At 38.7% G+C, this 26,085-nt stretch overlaps 1 protein-coding gene across 11 annotated transcripts in view; it reads left to right on the top strand.

The window, feature by feature from the left end:
• PARG (poly(ADP-ribose) glycohydrolase) overlaps window positions 1-22,615 on the top strand; it is a 124,630-nt gene extending 102,015 nt beyond the window's left edge. For 9 of the 11 annotated variants that reach the window (XM_038408842.2, XM_043518908.1, XM_038408840.2 and 6 more), the window contains 5 exons: window positions 3,502-3,580; window positions 4,432-4,540; window positions 9,533-9,638; window positions 17,950-18,078; window positions 19,009-22,615. In XM_038408842.2, the coding sequence (XP_038264770.1) occupies window positions 3,502-3,580; window positions 4,432-4,540; window positions 9,533-9,638; window positions 17,950-18,078; window positions 19,009-19,169 (584 nt within the window). In that variant the 3' untranslated portion in view covers window positions 19,170-22,615. Of the gene's footprint in view, window positions 1-3,501; window positions 3,581-4,431; window positions 4,541-7,677; window positions 7,804-9,532; window positions 9,639-17,949; window positions 18,079-19,008 lie in introns of those variants that run through there. The other 2 variants (XM_043518910.1, XM_043518911.1) reach the window with 2 other exon arrangements.
• Window positions 22,616-26,085: the final 3,470 nt, after the last annotated feature.

Here is a 26,085-nt window from a genome sequence, read left to right as displayed (position 1 = left end):
AGGGATGGGAAAGAGATAGGACTAGAGTTGGACAGAAGGGGTCAAGCTTGGGGGAAATTCAGTGCACAGGAACTGGGGGGGCGAATAAACGTTGTGTCATGAAGGAGCTGTTGTCTGGAGGACCCCTGCCTTGTTTGTTGCAGAAGTTGAAAGGTGTGTAGTAATGAGACAGAGGATTTCAGGGAGAAAAAAGAGGGTCTCATGGTTAAGACTGTTGAAAGCTGCCCTGGAGAGTAGATTCTAACCCTGCCTCTGCCACAGGGGTTGGCTACACTTGAGAAGCTGCAGCTGTGCTGCTATAGTGTTTCAGCGTAGACACTCACTACAGCGACGAGAGGGATTCTCCCATCAGCCTAGGTAATCCACCTCCCCAAGAGTCAATAGCTAGGTAAGTGGAAGAATTCTTTCGTCAACCTATCACTGTCTACGCTGGGGACTATATTGGATTAACTATGTTGCTCAAGGGTGTGGATTATTCACACCCCTGAGTGATGAAGCTGGATCGACTTAACTTTTGAGTGTAGACCTGGCCTTAGAGTTCCTCTGTGATACCAAGCAAGTCACTTAAATCAGACTTTTCAGAGGTGGTCACTGATTGTGTGTTCCTCATTTTCTGAGTGCCCATCTTGAGACCCTGGGCCTGCTTTGCAGAATTGCTTAGCGGTCACAGCTGCAACTTTGGTCAATGGGAGATGTGGTTTGAACATATACAGTCCTGTGTAATACTAAGTACTCTGAAAAATCAGATTCTGGGAGTTTCAAATCAGGCATCCATCCAAAATTAGTAGCTATTTTTGACCTGAATCTCTTGGTGCCTCAGTTCCTCATCTGTAAAATGGGGATAGTATCACCCCCTCACTTCATAGGCATGTTGTGAAAATAAAGTGGTGTTTCTAAAACACTCAGATACTATAGTGATGAGTACCATAGCAAAGCCTATGAGGACATTTATAATTCTGTCTTTAGAGCAGGGTTTCAGTTCTATGCAGTAAATGAGGTGGAGGGTCACACATTGAGGAGAAAATAAAATATTGAATAGCTGCTCATTAATTGAGCACCATCCATCCTGTGCGCTGAATGACAAAGGCTTGCTGTTGGGAAACAATCGCTTGATTGTGACCTTAATAGCATTCCAATACCAGAGGGCAAAGGGCTCCCTGGTATGTAGTAGTGAGCCTTCGCTGGCCGGACCAGCCCAGTGTACCCTAACTCGTTGTTGTCATAATCTGTATCTAAAAGGTGTGATGTAAAGTATCCTATATGAACTGGTAATATGCTGATCATTAATATTATTGTGTTGTGAAAGTACAAGTGATGGATGAAAAATTATAAATATGTGCTGGAAATATGTTCTTAAAGGGTGTTTGGCAGGCAGGGCTTAAGTCACCCTGTCCTAGACGAAGGAATGTGGTTCTGCCTGCATAAATGTCTCCAAAATAAACTCAGCAAGAAGACACAATGAAATTACCTTTATGTGCAAGGTAGATAAAGCCATCCAGCAAACCAGTGTGAGGGATGGCCACTTAACACACTCAGTGTGGGATGGAAGCTGCAGCTCCAGGAAACCTTCCTGCCTCCTGAAGCAAGGTCATTGAATTTTGGAAGATACAAGCAGAGAGAGAGAGAGTGAGTGCGCCATTTTGGCCTCCTTTACCGAAGAGTCAGAGAGCTCAAAGAACTTGGTTTGTGTTGGATCCTGGCTCAATAGTAGCGACCCATGCTTGAAGAACAGCTGTGGTGAGAAACTTTGAATGAACAACTCTACTTTAAGTTAGGTTTCAGTCTTAGATGTAGGTGAAGGGGAGCATGATCTCAGGCAGTCAGACTTTTGATTGGAGCTGTGGGGACACAGATTATACACTCAGTTAGCAATCCACAAATGAATTGCCAGTTGATGACCTTCAGGGCTTGTCTACACTGGCACTTTACAGCGCTGCAACTTCCTCACTTGGGAGTGTGAAAAAAAAACACACCCCTGAGTGCTGCAAGTTTCAGTGCTGTAAAGTGCCAGCGTAGACAGTGCACCAGCGCTGGGAGCCATTCCCCTCATGGAGGTGGGTTTTTTATAGCGCTGGGAAAGTCTTCCAGCGCTATGCCGCAACTATACAAGCAACTTTAATGTTGCTAGTGAAGACATGCCCTCAGAGTGCAAGTTGAGGTAAGGGTATAGCGGAAGTAGCAGTCATGGGTCTCTGAGGTCCAAGATGACAAACATCCAGTGCAAGACAGCCCTAGACCAGATGTATTGATTTTAAGGTGTGCAGTCTGGATGCCCAAGGCTCCTGTTGGGGTGATGCAGCTCTGTACCACTCTTGGCACACAGCAATAGTAACTGCTTCATTCTGGCTTTTACACCTTCATGTATTTTCTAGACTTTCTTTCAGAGAAATTTATATTGCCCTGTGAAAACGTACTACTCTCTAAGATCCCATTTTCCTCCTCTTATTGTGTTTCCTTCATTAGGTGTATCATTCCAGTCTTTCAGTGAATGGTGATTAATACAGTGTAATTATATTCTGAATAGTGGAGTATTTTATTGTCATTGTAATATGTATGCAAGTCAACTTGTTTCAGTATCTATGTACCTGTGAACTTACTGCCCATGTGGCTCCTGGTCTAAATAAATTAATAATTCATGTCATGTTAAGGAGTTGAACTATGTATTAATGCGTTCTAATATGTTAAACCTTGTCATATCTAACTATATGGTTTAATATATATTAAAAAAAAACTTACCATATTATGATTTTCTTCCTCCTTTTCCATCACTTTGCTGACTCCTGATATTTCAAAAATGTCCTAACTGAATTGCCAGTTGAAAGAGCAACTCCTAGGGCTAATAACTTAACCCTTCCTAAGAAATGTTTGGCATGGAATTTCTGATCTTTGAACAATATAGATTAGAAATCATTGTCAGATTATTAAAATTTGGGAAAATATTCTTGCTTGTATGAAAGAACTAATTTTCTTTACTTGTGTCTCAAACAAAAAACCCCTGTTGGTAAGGCATCTGATCTCTTTGTTAAATAGACATTTATCAGTGAAAACTTGAAGGAAAAATAGTTTATTGGAAAAATTCTGTGTTGGATTAACTCATGTCCTTCCATTCTTCCCTGTCCTCCTCGTCGACTTCCCCCCGCCCTCTCCCCCAACAAAAATTAACTTGCTACTCACAAACCTCTGCATCCTTAGCCATCAGCCTTGTGTCTTTCCTGGTGAATTTCACTCTGGACTGGAGAGGTTGAGAACTTCAGGTAGTTAAATGTATGTTAGGACTTGTGGACACAGGTAAAAAAGACCTACAGTTTTGATTGCCTGTGTTGGACACTTACTATCCACTGTGGAAAAGAGACTCATATTGATTACATAGGGTTTAGTTTGCCTCGTAATGTTCATATGTATTAACATAAGTTGCACATATATTCAGAGGAGTGAAGACTCCTTGGAGGGAGGCGATGTATTAAGAGAAACATCTGCAAATTGACAAATGATTTATTTCAGGTACTGAGCAATACAGTGAATATACAGGCTATGCAGAAACATACCGATGGGCGAGAAGCCATGAAGATGATACCCCAAGGTAATACATTCACTGTTGAGTAGCTGAGATAATTTTTAATATTAAAGTTTATTCTTTATTCCTGAAAAAAAGAGTAAGGAAACTATCATGAATGTTGAACTACGGCTCTCGGGTACTTTTTAGCTTCTTTTTTTTTACAGATCTGACCAATTGGGTTTTTTAAAACTGCTAGAAAGAATGTAGGTGCTTTGTTATAGATAAGGTGCATATATTCTATGGCAGGGCAATTTACTGCAGAATCTGTTCTTTGCAACAGGATAGTTTAGGGTAATAAACTAATTATTCATTAATTTAAAGCCGTTATGGTACCAAAGAAAACCTTTCAAAGAGGAACCAAGTGCAAACTGTAACAGTATTGTTTTCCTTAGACTGGACAGCTTGCAACAGTAGTTCTGAGAGGCATAAATTGCATGTATTCAGAAAGGGTGCTAACTCTGAAATCTGATGACAGTTTATCAGCATTTACTGTTTCACTGCTGAGCATTACCTTGTTAGGTGCCAAAAGCCACAGCTACCTATGATTCCATTTTACTCATAACTTCTATGGTGTAGTTATGAGTCTTCAGTACAAAAATATCTGAAACACATTGAAAGGGCTTTTTATGGCCTTTGTCACCATGATATCAGTGCTTCACAGACCCAATGCATGTATTTTCACATCACTGTGAGGTAAGGTGGTGCTATTATCTCTGCCAAGTTTGTGTTTCAGAATTGTAGCTTAGCCTACTGAAAGTGTTAACCTGCTGAATGAGTTATAAAGCTTTGAGTCACACTTCAATTTTTGGAATTGTTTCTAGACAATATATTATTGACTACACAAAATTTTTGCTGTCCTCCTTTTTCCAATGCAGGGATGAATGGCAGAGGCGCTGCACTGAAATTGTTGCTATTGATGCATTTCACTTCAGACGTTTCCTTGATCAGTTTGTTCCTGAGAAAATTAGAAGAGAACTCAACAAGGCCAGTAACTTCTAAGGCCCATTATTTACAGCCATTTCATTAATGTTGGAGTTATGCTTTCCCATAGTTCTTGCAGGATCAGCAACTCCTTTGAAGGGGACATCTTGTTTAATTGCAGTATCTTTTCATAATAGGTATCCTTCATATTTTGCAATAGTAAGATTAAAGTCTGAGCATGCCAGATAGAATGCTTGTTGGTAAATGGTTTCTGTCTTGGCATACATTTTTTTAATTTTCTAAATGGAAACTAATAGGTCTGTCTAAATCTTCCCAATAATGTTTTTCAAAGGTTCTAAGCCCAGAACTGAAAAGTTAGCACTACCAATATTTCCTGCAATTTGTGTTTGATTGGTTAGCTGTAATGAATCTAGCCTACTCTATGATTTTAAACAAACAAACAAACAAAAAAGTACAGTACCTCATATTTCTATAGAGTGACAGTTAACAATACTGATATTGTTAACCTTCTCTTCTCCCCCTCCCTCTGCCCGCAGTTTCTAATTTATGACCAAATTCTGGACTAATTCTTTCTCCTCTAAATGAGTATCCAATTTAAGTTTCTATTTTCAATCAGACACTGGAGAGGGAATTCTCTTGCTTTAGTATGGATCAGATCCTAGCCCCATCTAGAAACCAAGTAAACATTGAATTCTGATGATACTGTACATTCTTGGTATACCTTTCCAGCTACAGTTATCTTTAGTTGCAACTCTTTTTTTAAACTAAACAAGGCAGGTTTTTCATTAATTTTTATGCCCTGTAATTAATCTTTAGCAGGTGTACATATGTACTGTATAGGCCCAACTGTGAAAGGTACTGGGAAACCTCAGTTTCCATTTTACATCAGTGGGAATTGAAGCATTCAGCACCTTTCAGGATCAGGTCCTACTGTAGATATGTAAATAAATTCAAGCAAGTATAGGCAAGCTTTTCATTAATCTTCCTACTGAAAAGGAAATACCACTTTTAAGGTAATTTTTCCAAAAATGATGTATACCCATCAAGACTAGTTTTAGTTTAAAAACCTGTGTTTCCTGTATAAAGTAGCATACATCACATCATTCCATCACTGATGGTAATGAAATAAGCCCTGAAAAAGACAGTAAATGAATTTAGTAAACTTCAGTGACAGTTTAATTGGAAAACTAAATCGCCCACCCCAATGCATTTGAGAGCAGACTAAACTTATCAATCATATTGATAGATGCAAATCCTTTCATATATTAGGATAAATGTATGCATTTTCTTCTGTTTAGAACTCCTGTTAGGCAGTGGTAGTTCAATGTGAACAGGTTAATCATATCTGAGGAAAATGCTAAGCCAACTGCTGAGTGAAATAGATTTTACATTCCATTAAGTAAGGTAAACTTAAATATAAGGGGGAATTCTATACTAAATCATACTAGAAATCACCATGCCTTCTGAAGACAACATATTGCTAGTATATTTGTCTACACTGATTTTCAGTCAGTTTATCTAAACCAAGAGAGTTAACTTTTTGTGTGGTGTGGAAACAAACAATAAGTGTTACAATTTTTTCTTATATAAAATATATTCTGATTTAATTAATTAGACCATTTATTTATTTAGGCTATCAAATACCTGTTTATACAAGAATGGCACCCGATGATAGGATAGGGATCGGTATCCATTGACTCCTGTAGTTCTGTTATACTTCTATTCTGTTATTAAGCATTAGGAAATAATTGAGAGAGACATTTAATAGAGTGGTTTTATTTTTTAAAAGGATCCTATTTTATAAGTTGGTATTTTTTTTTAAGCTCCTCCTTTTTAAGCTGCACTTATCTCAATGGGGCCAGATGTTAGTCAGTTTTCCCAAGAAGCAGTTTGTTGGAACTGACACCTACTCGTGGTGTTGGAATTATTAATATTATTTGAAATTATTAATATTAATATGGAAGATCACCAAACACTAATTCAACCATAAATTTCTTTATTAAGTCCGAAGGACAAATGGTATTTATACAATTGCTCAAAACATGCCTTACAGCCCAAAGATAACCAGTCACTACACCCAATACAGTAACAAATTATTCATAAGCATGTGATCAATATATTTAAAAACAGGTCAGACCCAGGGAAAACCGTCTCATCCTGGTGTGCTCCAGAATGATCAGGTAGTGTCTGACAAAGAACTTTAAGATTCATGGCTCTCTTTATACCCATCAGCTAACTTGCTAGCTGTAGCAAAAACCCAGTTTGAAGCAATTTAGCCTTGCTTTTTTCCTTCCTTTCTTGTCTACTCCCATCTCCTTGCTTACCAGCAGAACAGTGGGAAGGTTTGTGCTTGTTTCTTTTGAAGAGAGAAGGTTTTAAGACGGTTTTTCTTTGTCTTGCTACTGTAGTTTTTTATTAGGTTTTTTTTTTAACCATGCATCCGTCCTACCCATGCATCCTTCCTACGCTATAACTACTACTACTAATTATTCTCACAGGCTTCCTTTATTTGCAGATTAGGGTCTTTTTCTGCTTATTAGCCACAAACTATAAAGCAAATATATTATTTTTTAATCAAAGTTAAGATAACTATAATTCTTTGGTTTTATAACTAGCTGTACACCTGGTTTAAACCATTCCTAAAAAAAAACTGATGAATGTTGTCCGAGATCAGCTGTTTAGAATTCTAAGGCATCCATTGTGCCTGATTTCAATATTAAGATTTGCAAATACACAATGTAAGAAATGTAATAGCAAGATTATCCACAGGGCTACTGTATTATCATCATGATTCCCTTGAGAATAGTGCTAGTTAATAATATTCTATCCCTGGTGATACTTTATAGCTTAATTATCAAGATACAACTTGCTCTTTTTAATTTCCAGTAGAGCAAAACTTATCACTGTTTAGAAATTTGAGATTTTATGACGAAGACAGTTCCACTCTTATATTGGCTATAAGGGTCATTGTGGAGCGATGAGAGGTACTCCAGGCACTCGGCTTGCTAGTTCTGGAGCTCTCCTATCTGTTGTTAGATAGGACAGTGAGAGAGAATATAAAGGCAGTTTCCATGTTCTCCATGTGTTTTTGAAGTACACAGAGAAAATACATGTCCCACTCCTTCCTGCAAATAAACAAACAAACACAGAAACAAAATGGCTGTCTTGTTCCAATACAGATCCAGTTCTTTCTTGGGAGGTTTATTTTCCACACAACTTTGTAATGGTTTGCTAGGTGCTGTCATTTTTCACAAACCTGCTCCAGTCATTGAGCACACCAATATTTCTTTCTTGAGAGAGATTTTCAAAAGCCACATGCATCTGATGGAACAGGTAATTTGTGAACTGTTGTGTAAGCTCTCCGTTTTAAACTTTGAATAATGGTGTACTGCCAAATCATAACTAATATCTGTCAGATTTTACAGACTACATGGGAGCGAAAAAAACAGGTTTACTAATCCGTACCAGACAAAGCGTTCAATAAATTTTTATACCTTTGTAAACATTTCAAGGAGAGATTTGCCCTTTTCCCCCTCTGGGTCTTTTGTAGAAGCATCTTTCTTTATTCAAGATTTGTGAGTGACTGTCAGGTTTTCCCCCTCCTTCCCTCACTTAATATTATATAAGACCTGTATTTTAAGATGGCTTTGTGTATTTTATTCTCAGTTTCAAGCCTTTAAAGAACATGGGACAGATTTGTCCTGCTGTTACATAGTGGTTTAACCTACTGTAATGGTCTCATAATATTCACTATATTTCAATAATATCCATAATGTGTGGATCAATGATAGGCCTTTCAAGTTTTCACTTCACAAGCAATCACAAAAATGCTTCATTACATTTCATTTAGTGCTGGAAATTTGTCTCCTTTTCTTGTAAGGTCATTTTGTTTACTTGGCTCAGATTTCTTTTGTCTTTGCTATGATAGCTGGTAAATCACAAGTTGGTCCTTTCTGGGTCATGCTCTCTAAATTCTGATTGCTTAACTGGTGAGGAGATTTTACACCTTTATGAGAAACAGTTGGGTGGTCAAAAGACCTAAACAAAAACCTTAAAAAAATAAAAATGACAGAAGTTTTATTAACTTTATAGTATTAGTATATGAGAGAGGCACAGTAAGAAAAGATTGTACCATTTTAAACCTATAGCTAATCTAACCTTTAGTTTTTTGAAAGCCAGAAATGAAATACTTCCTTATCCTTAAAAGGTGACAATTATGCAGGGCCTAGGGCAGCAGGGGTTGCATAGGGTAAAGGGGATTATGCAGAAAAACTATAAATACCTGTCCTTGGATGGAAGCCCTCTAAGGAACCTGCATAATGTGGTTTGGGAGGTAGTACTCTTCCTTCTGAGTAGATACTGAACTGAAGCCCCAGCGTGGTATGTGCTAGTACTGTACTGCTTTCAGATGAGACACAAAAACTAGGCCCTGACCAGTATGGTAATTTAAAGAGACCATGGCATTTTCCATACAAGTAGGGTTAATCCCAGTGTCTCAGCCACATTCCGTTTAAGAAATTCACATTTACCTAAATACGCTCTCAACTTTCAACTGACTACAAGTATCCTCTTTCTTTGCTCAACTTTAGCATAGTGTAGCTATTTCACCAGAAAGGTTTCAAGTGGACCAAGTGAGCTTTCACTAAATATAGAATACATATTACGTTTAAATATGTAAAGTGCCTTAGGGTCTTATGGAATGAAAGACATTGTTTTACAGATATTCTTGGAATTCTACCTAGGGCATGAGGGATTCCCTGCTCCTCATTAGTCCTGGGGAAATAACTAGGATTTTGTTTTCCTATCTGATTTGCACTTTAAATGTTTCCATTACCTATCATTGCTCATTTGCCAACAAACTAGTATGTTAACTTTCACTTTTAAGCCAGCCTGAAGCTATATTGAATTTTAGATTACCAGAAAACAGTAGAATAAAAATGTTGATTACTGTTATCCAACACTAAGCTTAAGAATATAGCAGCAGAACTACTGTCAAAAACCTCCTCTGCTGATGTGCCTTTTGTCTGATTGCAGGCATACTGTGGCTTCGCTCGACCAGCTCTTCCCCCTCAGCATCTTTCAGCAGTAGCCACAGGAAACTGGGGATGTGGTGCCTTCGGTGGTGATTCCAGATTGAAAGGTAAATAATAGCAATGTTTTAAGGACAGAATGAATCAAATGTCAAGTTGGAGTAAGCTTTCTATTTTAGGTGCTTGGACACTTTGGTTGAGAAGGAAATGAGTTTTTATTCCTCCCTCTTTAAAAGTCCCGAAAATTGAAATGAGTTTTCATAACAAACTGCTAGCCAAGGGCTGGAGTAGTACTAAAACCATCTGTAGTACTAATCCAAAAAGGAACATGCTTTTTCTTAAATTCATGTATTTTGCACATTATAGTGAGAGAAGTCTGTAATTCTATTTTGACAGGTAAGGTCAAATGGAATGAGCATGGGAATGGGAGTCAAGAATTTGAGTTTTAAATCATTGTTGCCACTGGCACACTCTGTGGCTTTGGGCCAAACCTCTCTGGGCCAAACTTTGAGTCCAATCTTAAGTGGACCTTTATTTATGGGCCCACAAAACTGTTTTAATTACTTAATTGTACTCACAAATCCGGTACAGTGCTCAGATACCTAAATTACCTAAAATGCAGGAGCAATTAATTTTGGTTGCAAAATAGTGCCTGCAATTATTTGCAAGCACAGTTTGCAGCGACAGTTTGCCTTGCTCTCAGTTTCTTTAATCTGTTACAAGTTCTTCTCATTCTTTTCTTGTTTATCCAGTGTGTTTGCACTGATTTTTACAGAAAAATCATAAGTGGCCACTGCCTTAAGCAGACTCCTAATCAGAGCAAAACAGGGTTGATACCTGCCCATCTACCCCACGCGAGGGTTAATATCTGTATAGCACTCCAAAGATGTAAAATGTTAAGTATAATACAGTAACTCCTCACTTAACGTTGTAGTTACTTTCCTGAAAAATGCAACTTTAAGCGAATCGATGTTAAGTGAATCTAATTTCCCCATAAGAATTAATGTAAATGGGGTGGGGGGGCTTAGGTTCCAGGGAAATTTATTTTTTGCCAGATAAAAGGCATTATCTACATTTTAAACAAGCAATTTAATACAGGTATAAGTTTTAAACAATTTTAAAGAAACAATTTAATACTACAGTCATCATTGCTGAATATGAAGCAATGAGAACATCATTGTTGAGTATGAAGCAATGGGAGGTGGCCCCGTCTTACCCCACATTGGCACAGCCCACTGGCACTGCAGACAATGAGGCAGGCAAGGATCCTGAAGGTGCCATAAGCTAGGAGAAGCACGTTGCGCAGCAGCAGCTTCCCCTACTGTGCAAGCACCAGGGGCGGGGGGTTCAACCCACTCCACCCCTTCCCCCAAGCACCCACCATTAATCCGCCTCTTCTCCCCCCCACTCCTCCTCCTTTACTCCGCACACTGCCTCCTCGCTCTTCCCTTCTGCCTCCTGAACACTGCAAACCAGCTGATTTGTTGCGGGCAGGAGGCAGGGGGAAGGAGGCTGATCCACAGGGTCCACCGGTGGGCGGGAGGCGCGGGGGGGTGGGGCTTAGGAGAGCTGATAGGGGGGCTGCCAGCTGTGGACAAAGCAGGCAGCCAAACGTTGTTATAGTGGAGCATTGCACAACTTTAAATGGAGCATATTCTGTAATGGAACAGGGATGCAAGATCAAAACAATGTTAACCGAGAGGATGTTAAGTGGGAAGTTACTGTATTGGAGATTGTTGGCTGATAAGAATGAGCTGCATTCTAGGAGAATTTATGCCCTGTATCGGGGTGGTTACCTGCTCCAGCCCTGAAGGGGTTAAAACCAGCCCTGGGAAAAAGCTGCCCCAGGGAGCCAATAGGAAAAGGCTGGGAGGCAACCAATCAGTGCCAGGCTGGGCCCTATAAAAGAGCTGCAGGGCCAGAAGGCAGGGCAGTCTCTCTCTAACAATGGAGAGAGAAGGACCTAACTGCCCACATTGGTACCTGAGGTAGAGTAGTGCTGGGGAAAGGCAAGAGGAGCTGGAAAGCTCCAGCCTGGTAACTCCCCAGGCTGCAGCTTTGTGCAAGGCCTACAGAGGTACTGGGGCTGCAGAGGCGTGGCCCCGGGGTTAGGCAGAGGCAGCTGGTCCAACCCCCTGGCCAGTGATGAGTGGTTTACCGCCTGCAGTCTGCCCCAGTGAGCGGGGGCTAGATGATGACTGGCAGCAGCCACTGAGGCAAGGTGGGGTTTAGAGGGTTGGGGTTTCCCCAGGAGGGGAGACCCAGACTGTGGGTTACTGCTAGGGCAGAATCCCGAGGTAAAGGGCAATGGGGCCTGGGAGGGATACAGGGCCAGCGGCAGGTGAGCCACCGGCGAGGAGGAGGCGCTCCGGGCTGGGATCGAGCTAATTCCCAGGATCACCAGCAGGAGCGCCTTGCCGGTGAGTCTCGCTTCGCTACATGCCCCATTTTCTCCCCTACCACTTTGAGGGCACCAGTTGCCAGTGCAACATACTTGACATCATCGTCAGGAAAGGACAGGAAACATAGCTTCCTTTGAAGCCTCTATAAATGCCTCTTGGTCTCTGCCTTCTTAAAAGGCAAAGTGTATTCTTGGGACCTCCAGTCTCTTAAATTTCTCCTTCCTTGCAACCAAATCCCTCAATTTCTCTTGCCCGGTCCTTAATCAAGCCATTCAACCTGCAGCAGACCCCAAAGTCCTGGATTAATTTGGGACTGCTTCCCACTTTGTGGGTACCTGCAAATCAAGCACTCGTGTGGATTCTGGATTAGTAAATCCCCAAATCTAGTTCTGTATAGTTATAATTTAACATAATTTAAATCTAAACAGAAATTGGCCTATTTTGCTTCTTATTGTCAGTGTTTGGGGTGAAAAAATATTTTCAAAAGTTAGTTTAACTATGACCTAGTGAATATTTTAGGTGGTTATGTTAGAAACTAAACGTAAGCATCATGATCTTCAGGCTGCCAGCTTCATCAGTTTTCTTTCCAAATGTGTGTTACTCAGCAAGAGCCTATTTTTCACTCTGTGCTCATTGATTTCGTGACAACTGTTTTTTGTTTTCCATTAAATAAAATAGATTATCAAGTTCAGACCATCAATACAAAGAGCCAAATCTGCTGCAATCTGTGATCATATTTGAGGGACAGTTCAAGTTAGGGAGTTTTAATAAATGTTTTAATTTGCATAAGAGTGCCTTAGTCTGAAATGCAATATCCCAGTGTAATCCTAAAATGTATGGGTTTCTGCTAGAAATAATGATCACTTGACTAAGGTACGATTGCACCAACAGTGGACATGAACTTTACAATTGATGGTCCTACACTGAAAATAACTTTCTTCTAGTCACGCAGAGGTTCAGTCTGGGGGTGGCTAGTAAGACTGTCCCAGCAGATTTGTTGAGGAGAGAGGCATTACCTTTTAAAAAAAAATTCAGTGTTGAGTAGATGAAAATTAGAGGAGGATATCGGAGAGAGTGAGAGTATAAGGTCATGGCAGAATTATAAGTGTGTGTGTTTAAACAAATTATGTTATGACGCATAAACTTTTTTTCAGTTACAATATATGCACAAAGTTTAATTTTATTTGGCTTTTGTTCACTAATGTTATGGCCTATTGATGTTAGAAAATATATAACCTGATCTCCAGTAAGCCAAGTGCTATAATCATCTCTAGTCTGGCAAGAGAAAACTAGCCACTTTCTCTACCTGTTGGTGGAATTTGCCTTACTTTCTATATCCATCTATGATTTTTCAGAGCTGAAATTCTCAATTTAGTACCACTTGAAAGCAGGTTTTGCTGCAGCTACTGTGTTGAGAATATAGATCAGAATATACAAATGTATCCTCTAACCCAAGGGTTCTCATACTTCATTGCACCGCTGACCCCCTTCTGACAACAAAAATTACTTCACCACCCCAGGAGCGGGGACTGATACCTGAGTCTGCCTAAGCCCCACTGCCCTGGGAGCGGGGGGGCGCAGGCAAAGCCTGAGCCCACCACTCTGAGTGTGGGGGGCAAAGCTGAAGCTCAAGGGCTTCAGCCCCATGCAGCGGGTCTGCAACCTGAGTCCTGCCACCAAGAGCTGAAGGCCTCTGGCTTTGGCTTTGGCCCTGGGTAGTGGGGCTCGGGCTTCAGCCCTGGGCCGCAGCAAGTGTAAGGCAGCCCTTATGACCTCATTCAAAGGGGATCGTGACCCACTTTGTGGACCTGACTCACAGTTTAAGAACCACTGCTCTAACCTTATGCTGTGCTTCCATCAGATATTATAAACTTTGGGGCTGATCCACTGAAATTGGTGGAAAGACATCATTTAGAGTTGGATCAGGCTCTAACCAGAGTTTGGCTGTATCAGTACTTGCTTGGTAGAATTAGGGAACAGCTAGGTGCTGCACAAGAGGTATTATGATTAAGCATGAGACTTTTTTTTTTTTCCTGAGTCAGTGCTGATATGATACTTGAAGGATTAAAACAGCTTTTTTGAATAAAACATGGGGTAAAACTAAGAACTTGACCAACTTCTGATCATTTAAAATCCCATGATTCTCCTCCTGAGAATTGAAGTGGTAATTCCTGGCCAAATTCAAACTACTTATTACGTTCTGCCTGGGCAAATTCCCTATATGATTTCAAGTGCAAAAGATATTTTCTCCTCTTGTCCTCAAATGTTGTATACCATTGTTTGCACTATGAAATTTGGGAATGGTTTTATCCCAGTAGTAGCTCAGTTTTTAGTGGTGGAGAAAAGTCTATCGGTTAAAGTTTGTAAAAAGCTTTAGGATCCTTTGTGATGGAAGGAATTACATACATGTAAGATTATCAATGTCATCTGTTGTTTTCATGAACTAAAAGAACCTGATACTATAGACTTTACAGGCTGTCTTAAATCTGACAATATATGGCAGTGAGAAAGCAACTTTAGAAATTAGGAACTTGTTTACTGATATGACATTTTGGGGCTATATTTTGTATATGTATTTTTATAACCCTTTTTAGTATGGTGTTGACCAGTGTTTTTGTGTGTTCAGAAATGCAGAGATTCAAGTTTGAGATATGAATTCATTTTCACAGATTAAAAAAGCAAAATTGTCTTCATCTCCAAACGTTCTACCAAGAGATTCTGCTAGGCTGACCAGATGTCCTGATTTTATAAGGACAGTCCCAATTTTTGGGTCTTTCTTATATAGGGTCCTATTACCCCCACCCCCTGTCCTGATTTTTCACACTTGCTGTCTGGTCGCCCTATATTCTGCAGATGTTTCAGGAGAATTTGGTTATTTTATTTTATTTTTTTTAAAGTACATTTGTTCTAGAAGCCTTAATCACACTCCAGCATGATTGTGTCTCACGCATTAAAGAAAAGCTATTGTATTGAAAATACAGTCTGAATCAAGGTCACAGTGAATGACCTGAGAATGCAACAAACTGCAGTGTAAAGAAAGAAAATTATTCCTGATTATAAATAGAGGAATGCTATGTTGGCTAAATAAGACTTTTTGAAGTAGATTTCAGCTTGTTTGTGACCTTTTTCAATGATCTTAAGTTATGAGCATAGATATTTTGAATATTTAAAAGGTGAGTTTATCTGGCTGTGTACGCCCATGTGGCACATGTCTGTCTGTCTGTCAGCTAGAGATACAACTGAGCTACAAAGTTTGGATCCACATCCATAAACCTTCCCAAAGATTGGGGTGCTGGGAGGCAAGGTTTTGATTTGGATTAATTTCTACTTTGTATCAAATGTGATCAGTCTGAGGTGAGGCTATAACTGATTTAAAGTCACCACAGAATTGGCTGTTCATAGAAATGCCCCTTTTTTGTCTCCTTCAAAAAATTCTGCTTTAGTATTGTGAAGTGGGCTTTGTTTGTTTATTTTCTGAACTGCACTGTGTGGCACATAATGCCAAGATTCTTTCTCACAGAGGATTTGCATGCTTCCATTCTCTGATTTTCATTTGTTCATTTTATGTACTGTATGTACTGGAAAAGGTTAAGGATATGCATACAATTATCCTGTGGATCGCTGACTTACTACAGTCTAACAGCCATAGTCATCAGTGTTGTTCTCATGTCCTCTAAATTTCTTTGCACTAGAGCTGTTTGGCCTCTACAGTCTTTTCTATAGCTCAATGAAATCTATCTACCCTTAATTCTGTAGATTCCTACTGGAACACTTTATCCAGGCCAACTTAGTTTTTTCTTTAGAAAAATTGAATAGTATATCGTAATCCTATATTGCAGTACCGCCAAAAGGTTCCACTTAGGATTCATGGTTCCATTATGCTAATTTAGGGGGAATAATCTGAAGTGATGCTTCTTGTACAGAAAGGCATTCTTTCCTGATTGTTTTAAAATATTTACCTAGTTTTCCAGTATGTTCCAGTTAAAAGGGAAGAGCAAGGTCTGAGATAACTAAAATAAATGCTAAATGTTCAGTATCTTCATAGTGTTATGAAAATGTATTTTCATGGGATATGTTGTTTGTGATTACATGAGAGACAAGGTACTTCTCAACTACCCAGATCAGTGTTTTTATAAAAACTTCTCTAACCTGAAAAAAATCTGTTCAAAAAAGTAAAGTGAGAAACCAAAGGGAGGTTTTTTCCATTAGCTTCAAAGGACATTGGACCAGGCCCTAATAGAGGTGACGGAAGGGAAAGGGAAGGCTTGTATGGTGGGAACTCTGACTGAAGCCACTGCTTTCCTCACTACGTTCCTCGCTTTCATGAGTGCCAAATTTACAGACTTTTAGCAATTAAAAGTAAAAACTCGGGTGGAAAGCAATTTGCAGAGCACTTTCTCATGCTCCTAGTGCAATGCGCAGTTGCATAGTTCATTTGGCCTAAATGTGAAGATTCATTAGATTCAGTTCTCCTATGCAGGTTAGTTCATTAGGCCCTTTATAAAACAGAACTACTGAAGTGTTACCAAATCCACAGGCTGCTGGTTCAATATTTTAATTAAAATATCATCCCCAAATTGAGATCGATTGTGTATGTGATGAGTGTAATGAATAATTTAGTTCTGGGTTTAAAAGGGCCCTTTGATTAAAGAGCATAATATGTTAAATTTGTCCTCCTAGCTGAACAATGAACACCTTACTAGTGAGCTTTGCCCTGCCAGGTGTGAATGCAAGGACTATTCTCTCATATTTTTGTTTAAAATAAAATTCTTCACCACCTTCTACCTGGTGAGTATAGAGTGGATAATATCCCTGACGGACATTGTGAATGCAAAGATTAGCATTCAGACAAGTACATCTCTTGAGACGAGAAATAATGGTAACCCTCCATAGATTCAGCAGTTGATAGAGATCCATCGTTTGGAACATTGTAAGGCTGATTGAGCTAAACGTGATTAAATAATACATAAAGTGCCTATCACGCTACTTGGTAAGTACGGTTTCTTAACACAAATACTTACACATTTTACTCCTCAGAAGAAAGTAGTCTCCCTATTTTCCATATGAAAAAAACGGAGACAGGGAGACTAAATAGTATAATGTACCCAAGCTCGTAGAGGGAGCCTGTGTCAGAGCAGTGGAGGCAGTGTCATCCAGTGGGTAAAATATAAAACTGGGACTTTGGAAACTTTGGGTTTATTCCATGCTCTCCCACTCTCTAGGGGTCACATAAGCCCCCTTTATTCATGCTGAGCAGTAGTTTACTAGGCTAGATTGGCAATCTGCATTGAGTAAAGAACAGTATGTATCTACACTGGCTGAGGGATTCGCATTTGATCCCTGCTTCCTCCGTGTTCTTGGGGGGAAGGAATCTATGCTAACCCTTTTCCTGGCATAATTTAGACTCGGATGTGCCAGGTTTTATGTTGGGGGAGGAGTGAAGGCTCCATCCACTCCCTGCCCACCTGAATAGCAGAGGGCATATTTGCTCAATGGTTGTTGCTCTGCACTCATCTGGCTTTGTGACCCACGACGCAGGCAGCTCACACAAGGGAGTGGGGGATGCTCTCTTAATCCACAGTGCAGGAACATTAGCTAGTTCATAATTGAGTCCTACTTGAATAGACACATTTACTTCAAGGGAACTACTTGAACATCAAGATACAACTTGATGTAAGAGGACAAAATCTGGCCTATTGTGTCTTTGGCCTATTGTGTACTTAACTGCTCTGAGCTTCAGTTTCTGGTTGTTTTTTGTTTTAAGTGGAATGATGCTTGCAATTTTACAAAAAGTGGGCTTTAAGATCTCCAGATGACGAATACCATGTGGTGTGATTATTAGTTGTGAAAGCTCCCAACCTTAAATTTAGACCACAAATTACTCTACTTCATTAATAAATTCTTATTCTATATTTATCTGTGTTCTCTCTCCCTTTTTAAAAAATTCTATTTATTTATTTATTTATTTATTTTATTTATTTATTTACTTACTTACTTACTTACTTATTTTTTGCTGCAGCCTTAATACAAATCCTTGCAGCTGCGGAGGCTGGGCGAGATGTGGTTTATTTTACCTTTGGAGATGCTGAGCTGATGAGGGATATTTACAACATGCACACCTTTCTCACTGAGAAGGGCCAAACTGTTGGTAAGCATAAAACAATCTCTCTCCACTGTGAAATATGAAGAGGAATAAATCCCCTTCCTGTGTGAAAGCTGAACAGTAAGAAATGTAGACACTAGGATCATAAAAGTGCTGAATTTAAGTAAAGAAAACCTCAGCATTACAGGTCTATACAAGAAGCTATTCCTGAAAAAGTGGTAGATAATAAACATGTGCCATCATATTAGTTAATCATCAAGTTAGTTTATGGTAACTGAAGGCCTGCCAGAGCTCTAAATAGAATTTGAAATGCTTTTCTGTCTTTAAAAAAAAAAATAGGACCCACATTTTGTACTATTCTGGTATGGTATTATGAGCCCTATCCTACAAGCCCTGATGCACCTAAGTAGCCGGATTTGAAGTCATTGGGACTCGTTGAGTCCCAATGGCAGTACAGGAGAAGCTACATTCATTGCCCTGCTGATAGTGCTATCTCTAATTTCTTTGTGGGAAACAGAACTCTAAATTTAGGTCTTTCCAAATCAGTTGAAAAAATAATCCATTCTGTAATGGTTTTGTTGTTTAAAATTATAAAATGTATATACATACAGTTACTGTGAAATTCACCGCTCCTTGCACAGAGTTCAGGTAGTTTTTTGCAATCAGTTGTGTAAGCAATGGATTTTGTGCAAGGAACTGAGAAGCTGAGTGGGACCCAAAGCCTTGTTTTCAACTAGCTAGCAAACCACAGATTACGACACAGTCCCTCTTGGTCTGCGCTTCCAGCCTACACACTGAAATAAGAGCTGCTGCCCCTTCACTTCCCCTAAACAATGTTCCTTGCCACTGAAATCCATGTAAATGCAGATCCTCTGGCCTGTACCCAGTACACAGTTGTTGATTGTGAATATATACATATAGTATGATGCAGTAATTTTAGAATTACTTTTAGTTTTATTTCTTTTCATTTTCAAGGGGATGTTTACAAGCTGTTGCTCAGATATTATAATGAAGAATGCAGAAGCTGTTCTACTCCAGGACCAGATATGAAGCTTTACCCTTTCATATATAATACCCTTGAATCCTATGCAGATTCCACCGATGAAGATGAGAAAGGATTGGGCTTTGATGACTAAAATAAAAATTTATGAGGAGGATTTTTTTCCTCCTCTTCTAATATATTGTTTAATTGCTGGGTGTAATATATGGACTGGCTTAACTTAATATCAATGTATATAATACTGCATTTGTAATCCTATAAACTCTCCTAACCTAAAACCAAACTTTCAGAGGTGAGATTTTCTGTTTATACAATGTAAACCCCATCCATCCACACATATAAAGGGTTTGTTTTGTAAATCCTATTTGCATGTCGTCCTGTTCATCGGCAGATTTTGGTCTATATTTGTTACCCTTTGGAATCAACAAATACCAATTTATGTGAAAACTCTCTCTTTAAGAGAACCTATAAAATATACAAATTTCCAACATAAAGTGATTACTACTAAACCCACAGCCATGTAACTCATGGGTATGATGTTAGGAAAGCCTGTAATTATCCATTTTATTGGAAATTCTAACAGTTCCAGTCCATCCCTGGAACTGCCATGGTACTTTTGCCTTTAATTTTCACTTATTAATTTCTACAGCTTTAAAACTTCACAATTTTAAATATGTTTTAAATAAAAAGTAAAAGTTTAAAAACTGCAAGGATTATGGGGAAGCAAAAATTAAAGCAGCACCCACAGCTACTCTTCTGGTGTTGGCACTCTGAGGAGAGAAGGACAACAGGAAGTTAGACTGGGAAAGGGAAAAGAGGGGCTGAGTTATAAGAAAAAAAGAGAGAACATTAAAACTAGAGGAAGCAGAGGGAAAAAATTCACATTGTTTACTTACATTCTTAAAAATTTGTAGTAGGTCCCAAGTATTATATAAAGTGGTGAACAAGTTCTTGAACATTATGATGTATCTAAAATTACTCAGTTTGCTGCAGTGATTTGTAATATTGCTGGAATTCAGCTATTTGTTAGATTTACAACAGCATATCAATGATCCCCTACCTAGAATATATACAGATATACGCATGTACATGTGTATAAATGTGCACACAATAGAAATGAAACGAGGATATGATAATTACTTAGGCATCAGTGGGCAAGAAATCTTTCCATCCTACAAAAAAGAAAACATTAAACCAACAACTGTTGGTGGAAGCTGTGTATGTGTGCGCCATTTGAAGTATGGAAGAGATAACAGTGGAGGTATGTCACATGAAGTAGTGTAGATATTGTGCTATTACCATCTCCATGAATCCAAAATGAATGCTGCTGCTGTACATTAAAAAAAGTATGAATGAGTTCCAAGGCTTCAGGAACATAACTGTAGCATAACATCCCAGGAATGTATGCTGGCCAAACTCTATTGATTTCAGTGAAAGTTTTGCCTCTGGTAAGCAGTCTGCAATTTAGTCCCAAGGTGGAAAGTATGGCCTTCTCTCCCTTAGGCTTTTTTTGTCCAATCTCATTATTGCTGCTGCTGCTACCAGTTAAGCTCCACAGGTGGTAGTAATACTGAAAGCTGTAGAGTAGATAAAGCACTGTTGGCCACGGACATATTCAGCATGATGTCTGGTAGATCTCTGAGTGGGCTTAAACAACATGGTGCTTAAATACTAGTGCGCCTACATTAATGTTCCTGCTGATGCTCCTACAGTTGGAGATGAACTAGTGGGGAATTTGGGACTTGAAAAAAGATTAGTGCAGACGCTCTGTAAAAACATCTTCACAGTTATGCTAATGGTTCAATTAGGAAAGATCACCATTCCTTGTAATTTAATACATTATGGCACAGGTGATTTAACCCTACCATTCCCAACTGTTGTACTTTTGGTCCATCCAAATCCATTGAAGAGCAAATTGAAAAAGAACTCTTGATAAAGAGACTTGGAATAGCATTTCAGAATCTTTCCTTTGTTTATACCTGTGGCTTTAGAGCTAAAGGAAATGTGTCTGTTCCAGGAATTGCTCAGATTCTGACTATAAGAGGTTAATGCTCATAGTGAACTCTCATTCCAGGCATTTTGTTCTAAGGATCATGTTTTAGGATTTGACTCCAGTGCACTGCTGATAATAAACACAACCTGATCATACCTGTGTACAGAAAATTGAAGTTAAATGTCAAATCCTGCTCAGCTTACTACTTATAGCAAAGATGAACAGGATTTGGCCTAAACAACTGGAAGAAAATACATCAGCAAGTCCTGTAGTTGGGCATAACGTTCCCCTATTTTAAATAAGTCTTACTGAAAACAAGCATTGTGTTAATCTTTGGGGAAAAAATCAGTTTTATAGATCAAACTCTACCAAATGAATTTCTTGTCATTACAAGAAAATCTACTTCAGCCATGAAAATGGAGAATATTTGTAACTATAAGATGATTTTCTCAAGTTCATTTTCTGACTGTACCATAGTGTATTCAATTCAAAGAGTAAGATGTTGGTAGTATCAAGAATTTCCAGGACAATCCATGTGATCACATCTATGATGTTTTTTGTTTTGTTTTTTTCTTAAAATCCTGGAGAATTAAATAATGGTGGAGCATAGAGAGCAATTTATTCAAGCTCAGTTCTTTAATGTATGTTCCTCCATATTTTTTTTTGAAATTTAGTTAATAAATTGTCTTTTTTCACCTGTCCATACAGAATTCATGTAATTTATATATAGTCACCTGAAAAATTAGAAGTAATATCTCCTGTATCTTTATGTACTTGGTCTTTGAAGGAGGAATACTGTGAGGGCACTTGCAATGTAATGTTGAGTGCAGCATAAAGATTATATTTACTTATACAGACTTGAAGTAACATAGCACACGGTTAAGAAGTTGTTAAAAACATTATATTCCCAGGATCTTTCTAATCTGAGAGAAAATTAAACTGTCCAGGATGTTCCATCAAAGCCAAAAGGATAACTTTGGGTCTGTGTAATATTTGCTCTACATCTTAATTTCTTTCCTATCCAGTCAGCATCATCCATACTTTCTGGAGCATACTATCTAGCCAGACACGCTTCTGTTGCTGAATTCAAAATATTGAGAAATGGAGAGTGCTGATGGACTAATCTTGCAGTCAGGGAAGCTAGAATTTTACTCTCCTAGAAACCTGTTTGTGGACTGCTCTATTCTTTTCATTCTATAGGGGTGTTTGCTACATATGTTCAAATAAACAGAATTATTAAACTTCCTACCCCAACAGTTGATTTATACTGTGTTTTAGCTGCAAAATAGAATGATCAATATGTAACAATGGTGGGCAGTCTATTAGATTGGAGTGTGGTCTTATAATCAGGTTAGGGGGACGGAGTGCCTCTGTTCACTTTACAGCTATTACACCTAAATTCCTTGGTTAGGAGGTGCTTTTGTCCAGTTTTGTGTACCAATAGCTGAATATATTAATTTACGAATTGCTGAAATATTCTTGACACATTCTTAAACTTGCAGTTGATGCATCATATTTTGATTTTTCTGGATGCTAATGTTTACATGATTTTTGTAGGAATAAAATAAAAAAAAATCTGATGATCAGAACTTTGTCCTCTTCATTATTTACGATCTTCATGTTAGGTAAATTTGAGACGGGTTGAGATTTCCAGTGTGTTTACATTGTATAATATTGGCTATGGAGAACTATTTACCAGGTAGTGTAACAGACTAAAAATAAATTGTAGCAAAGAGTAGTCCAGCTAAACCTTCTTTGCCTGTTGTATGCTGTTGCTAAGCAGTGTTGATCAATTGCAGCATTTTTTAAAAAGATGATTACTATAAATTTCAAGGATGAGCTAAGTGATTTTGTATAGGTGTCTGACTGAATAAACTGTGTGTTAGTGTGCAAGTGCCTGTACAGTTAGCTATTAAATTCTTTAATTTCCATTAGCAAGCAATTAACAGTATTATGGTATTCACAATATTGCTTTAAAACGAGTGTTGGAAATACTACAGTAGCATTAATTTAAAAAAACTGAAAAAATTTAAACAAATAATGCTGTGTGTCCTATGTTTGCCCAATCAATTTGTAAAAGCACTTTGAGATTCCCACTAGATGAAAGCTCTGAGAACGAAATGATTATTGTAAAGCTGTCATTTAAAGGAATTTCAAAATCAGTTTTCTTCATTACAGAAGAATATATATAATTCTTTCATCAAGGCTTAAGTGTTTGATTATAAAATGGTTTAGACTCTAATCTAGCAGGCAACACCATCCCTGCAGATCTTGTCTGTCTATCTAGAACTTGTTTTAAAATCTGCATCAATCAAGCCCAAATGTATTACTATTACATGTATGTTCATCTAAATTTTACCCCAATGAATCAGTCTGGAATGAAGTCCAGTACGTATAGGAAGGCTATTTCCTTATACAGGTAGCAATGGAATCTTACAGTTTTTATTGCTTACTTTTAAGAAGTGCTATGGCAGAAATAGGAATGTGATTCCAAATTAAAGCAGGATCAGCAAATCACAGCATCTGAAAAAGTGTTTGCTTATGTGGATGATGAGGGATCACAGATTAAGCTTGCTGAAAGTGAATAACAATTTGCCTTTTAATTGAATGGTGAAATATTTTGCTGTAGCTTGTCTTCAGCCTGTCACATATGAACTTAGATTCCTATTTTGCATATGTAAATATTCATGCAGAGTTGATCTTTTAAAACCAGATAACATCAAAGGCAGGTTGAAGTGGCTGCCCCTCAGTGCAGCTCCTACGTCTGCAGGATGCTATCAGTAGTTGCTCCTCTCCAGAATTGCCCCCTACTTCCTTGTTTGTTTATGACCTTTTAAAAAAAAGTAAATGCCATAGCCCGGAGGCCATGTGTATCAAATGTAACTCAAAGAAATTCACCATTTCATTCATCATATTTTTATTAAAGGAAGCATCTGCTCTCTCTGATGGTAGCACTATTTGCATGATGACACAGCTAACCTGCAGTGGCAAACACTAATATGGAAAATTCAATGGTAGCTGAAAACTTGTTTTGTGTTTTTCTTTGGATGCATTGCTATTTTTAAAAAGAGCCTATTCATAACCCAATTGAAAGCCCTCCACCTTCTCTCACCTGTTACCACTGGTGTCAATTCCCCCATACTGTGGTCTCCGTTTATCTGCAAGCACACATGACACAGTTTATCATTTTTGTTTTCTTGGAACACTTATTTTTTTTGCAAATGGCCACTAAAGCATATTATTGCTTGTGAATGTCAAATATTATTTACTCCAGCTTTCTAACTGCAGCATGCCAGTGGAGATCATCTGGATCTGATTTGTGTTGGCCATCCAATTAAAAAGCAGAATGGATTACTAGATTGATAGCTGCCGTAGCCCACTGGACCCTAGATAATCCATGACTGGCTGGGAGAAATATGCTGTAAACGTTAGAAGAGCATGTACTAATGAGAGAAGGAACTCTTCCACTCTGCTCCTGCAACATCTTAAGACCTAAAGTAGCCACCACTCCCTGTCACAGAGTGATGTAATGCTATGGTACCCTGGAGCAGTAGCCTTGGGAAGTAAGGTCAGCTAATTCTTAATAGAAATTAAGATTCCGAGAATTTATGTAAATAACACTGGGGACTAACCTGAGTTGCAAGGTCTGCTTTCCCATGGATTTAATCAGGTTTTGACTCTTGCTTAAATGCCAGCCTCCTGTTTCCCAGTCAATGTCTGTGTCGTTATTCATAGGAACCTCAGGCAAACAGATTTTACAACTGCCAACATTTACACTCCAAGTGTTTTTCCATTTCACAATCTTTGCTTGGGCCTTGGAATGGGGCTAAGGATGGAGTTATACAGACATTGGGATACCAACAAGCTGCAAGAAACACTTACATGTTTACCAGCTTAATGTTTTATCACCCCAAAACAGGCAAGCTCTAATACTTGCTATGAATATCTGTAATAAAATGTTTCAAAAATGTTTATAACAGCATTTTCCATCCAATACTATCTGGCATGTTTTTAACAGGATTAAAAACATCCGTAAAACCTTAGAAGGCTATCAGCTGTAGCTGTCTGAAGATTTGCAAACTAAAAACTGTATACTTATGGTCTTGTTTTGTGATTAATGGTATTTCATACTCCTTTATCATTGCTTAAGTGAGTGTGAGCTGGAAGCTATATAGGAGGGGTGTCTCACTGATAACTCCATTACAGTAACATCAATTTCTGGTTAACTGAGCTGTCAGCTGGAGATACAAAACTATGTGGTTCTGCTAAGTGACACTTGGTACACGGTTAAAGGAAACCATAGTATGTTCTAAGCATACTTGATAGGTTCTTAGACCCACAATGATCATTAACATCCGTGGCTGCTTGGTGTCAGTGGGGATAGACATTAGATCTATTCCAAAAACTAAATGAGAATTGGCCCACGCGGTTAGCAGTACTGGGTATATGGTCTACAGCTGATCAGTTTTCAGAGTAGCAGCCGTGTTAGTCTGTATTCGCAAAAAGAAAAGGAGTACTTGTGGCACCTTAGAGACTAACAAATTTATTAGAGCATAAGCTTTCGTGAGCTACAGCTCACTTCATCGGATGCATTTGGTGGAAAAAGCAGAGGAGAGATTTATATATATACACACACACACACACACACACACACACACAGAACATGAAACAATGGGTTTATCATACACACTGTAAGGAGAGTGATCACTTAAGATAAGCCATCACCAGCAGCAGGGGGGGGGGAAGGAGGAAAACCTTTCATGGTGACAAGCAAGGTAGGCTAATTCCAGCAGTTAACAAGAATATCAGAGGAACAGTGGGGGGTGGGGTGGGAGGGAGAAATACGATGGGGAAATAGTTTTACTTTGTGTAATGACTCATCCATTCCCAGTCTCTATTCAAGCCTAAGTTAATTGTATCCAGTTTGCAAATTAATTCCAATTCAGCAGTCTCTCGTTGGAGTCTGTTCTTGAAGCTTTTTTGTTGAAGGATAGCCACTCTTAGGTCTGTGATCGAGTGACCAGAGAGATTGAAGTGTTCTCCAACTGGTTTTTGAATG

This window comes from Dermochelys coriacea, chromosome 7, assembly GCF_009764565.3.
Source record: "Dermochelys coriacea isolate rDerCor1 chromosome 7, rDerCor1.pri.v4, whole genome shotgun sequence".
In the NCBI taxonomy this organism is placed as follows: domain Eukaryota; kingdom Metazoa; phylum Chordata; order Testudines; family Dermochelyidae; genus Dermochelys; species Dermochelys coriacea.
Note: the sequence above shows the minus strand (reverse complement) of the source record. Positions and strands in the feature narration are given on the sequence as shown.